Source organism: Apaloderma vittatum, unplaced genomic scaffold, assembly GCF_000703405.1.
Source record: "Apaloderma vittatum isolate BGI_N311 unplaced genomic scaffold, ASM70340v1 scaffold32078, whole genome shotgun sequence".
Classification (NCBI taxonomy): Eukaryota; Metazoa; Chordata; class Aves; order Trogoniformes; family Trogonidae; genus Apaloderma; species Apaloderma vittatum.
Genome location: NW_009732928.1, coordinates 635 through 893, shown reverse-complemented (window position 1 = coordinate 893; position 259 = coordinate 635). Strand labels below are relative to the sequence as shown.

Genomic DNA, 259 nt, shown 5'->3' with positions numbered 1-259 from the left:
GGACCTACGTGTCCCCATGGTGCTGCTGCACGTCCCCACGGTGCTGTGCCCTGCCATGGAACTGTGTGTCTCCCCGGTGGTGCTGTGTGCCCTGTGGCAGGGTCTGTCTGGGTCTCCCACGCACAGCACGCTCCCTGCCTCAGCACTCACCATCTCCACCACCTCCACCTCTGCAGTGATGCGCAGGTGGTACAGGAACGTGGTCAAGTCCTTTTTCATCTGGATGCTGTTGTCGTCCATCTGTGCCACCGTGAAGATC

At 61.0% G+C, this 259-nt stretch overlaps 1 protein-coding gene across 1 annotated transcript in view; it reads right to left on the bottom strand.

Moving 5' to 3' along the window:
* LOC104278669 (solute carrier family 12 member 5-like) overlaps positions 1-259 on the bottom strand; it is a gene marked incomplete at both ends in the record, with an annotated part of 984 nt that overhangs the window by 181 nt on the left and 544 nt on the right. The window contains one exon of the mRNA XM_009875706.1: positions 151-259. This exon is cut by the window's right edge and continues 29 nt beyond it. Coding sequence (XP_009874008.1) covers positions 151-259 — 109 coding nt within the window. The remainder of the gene's footprint in view (positions 1-150) is intronic.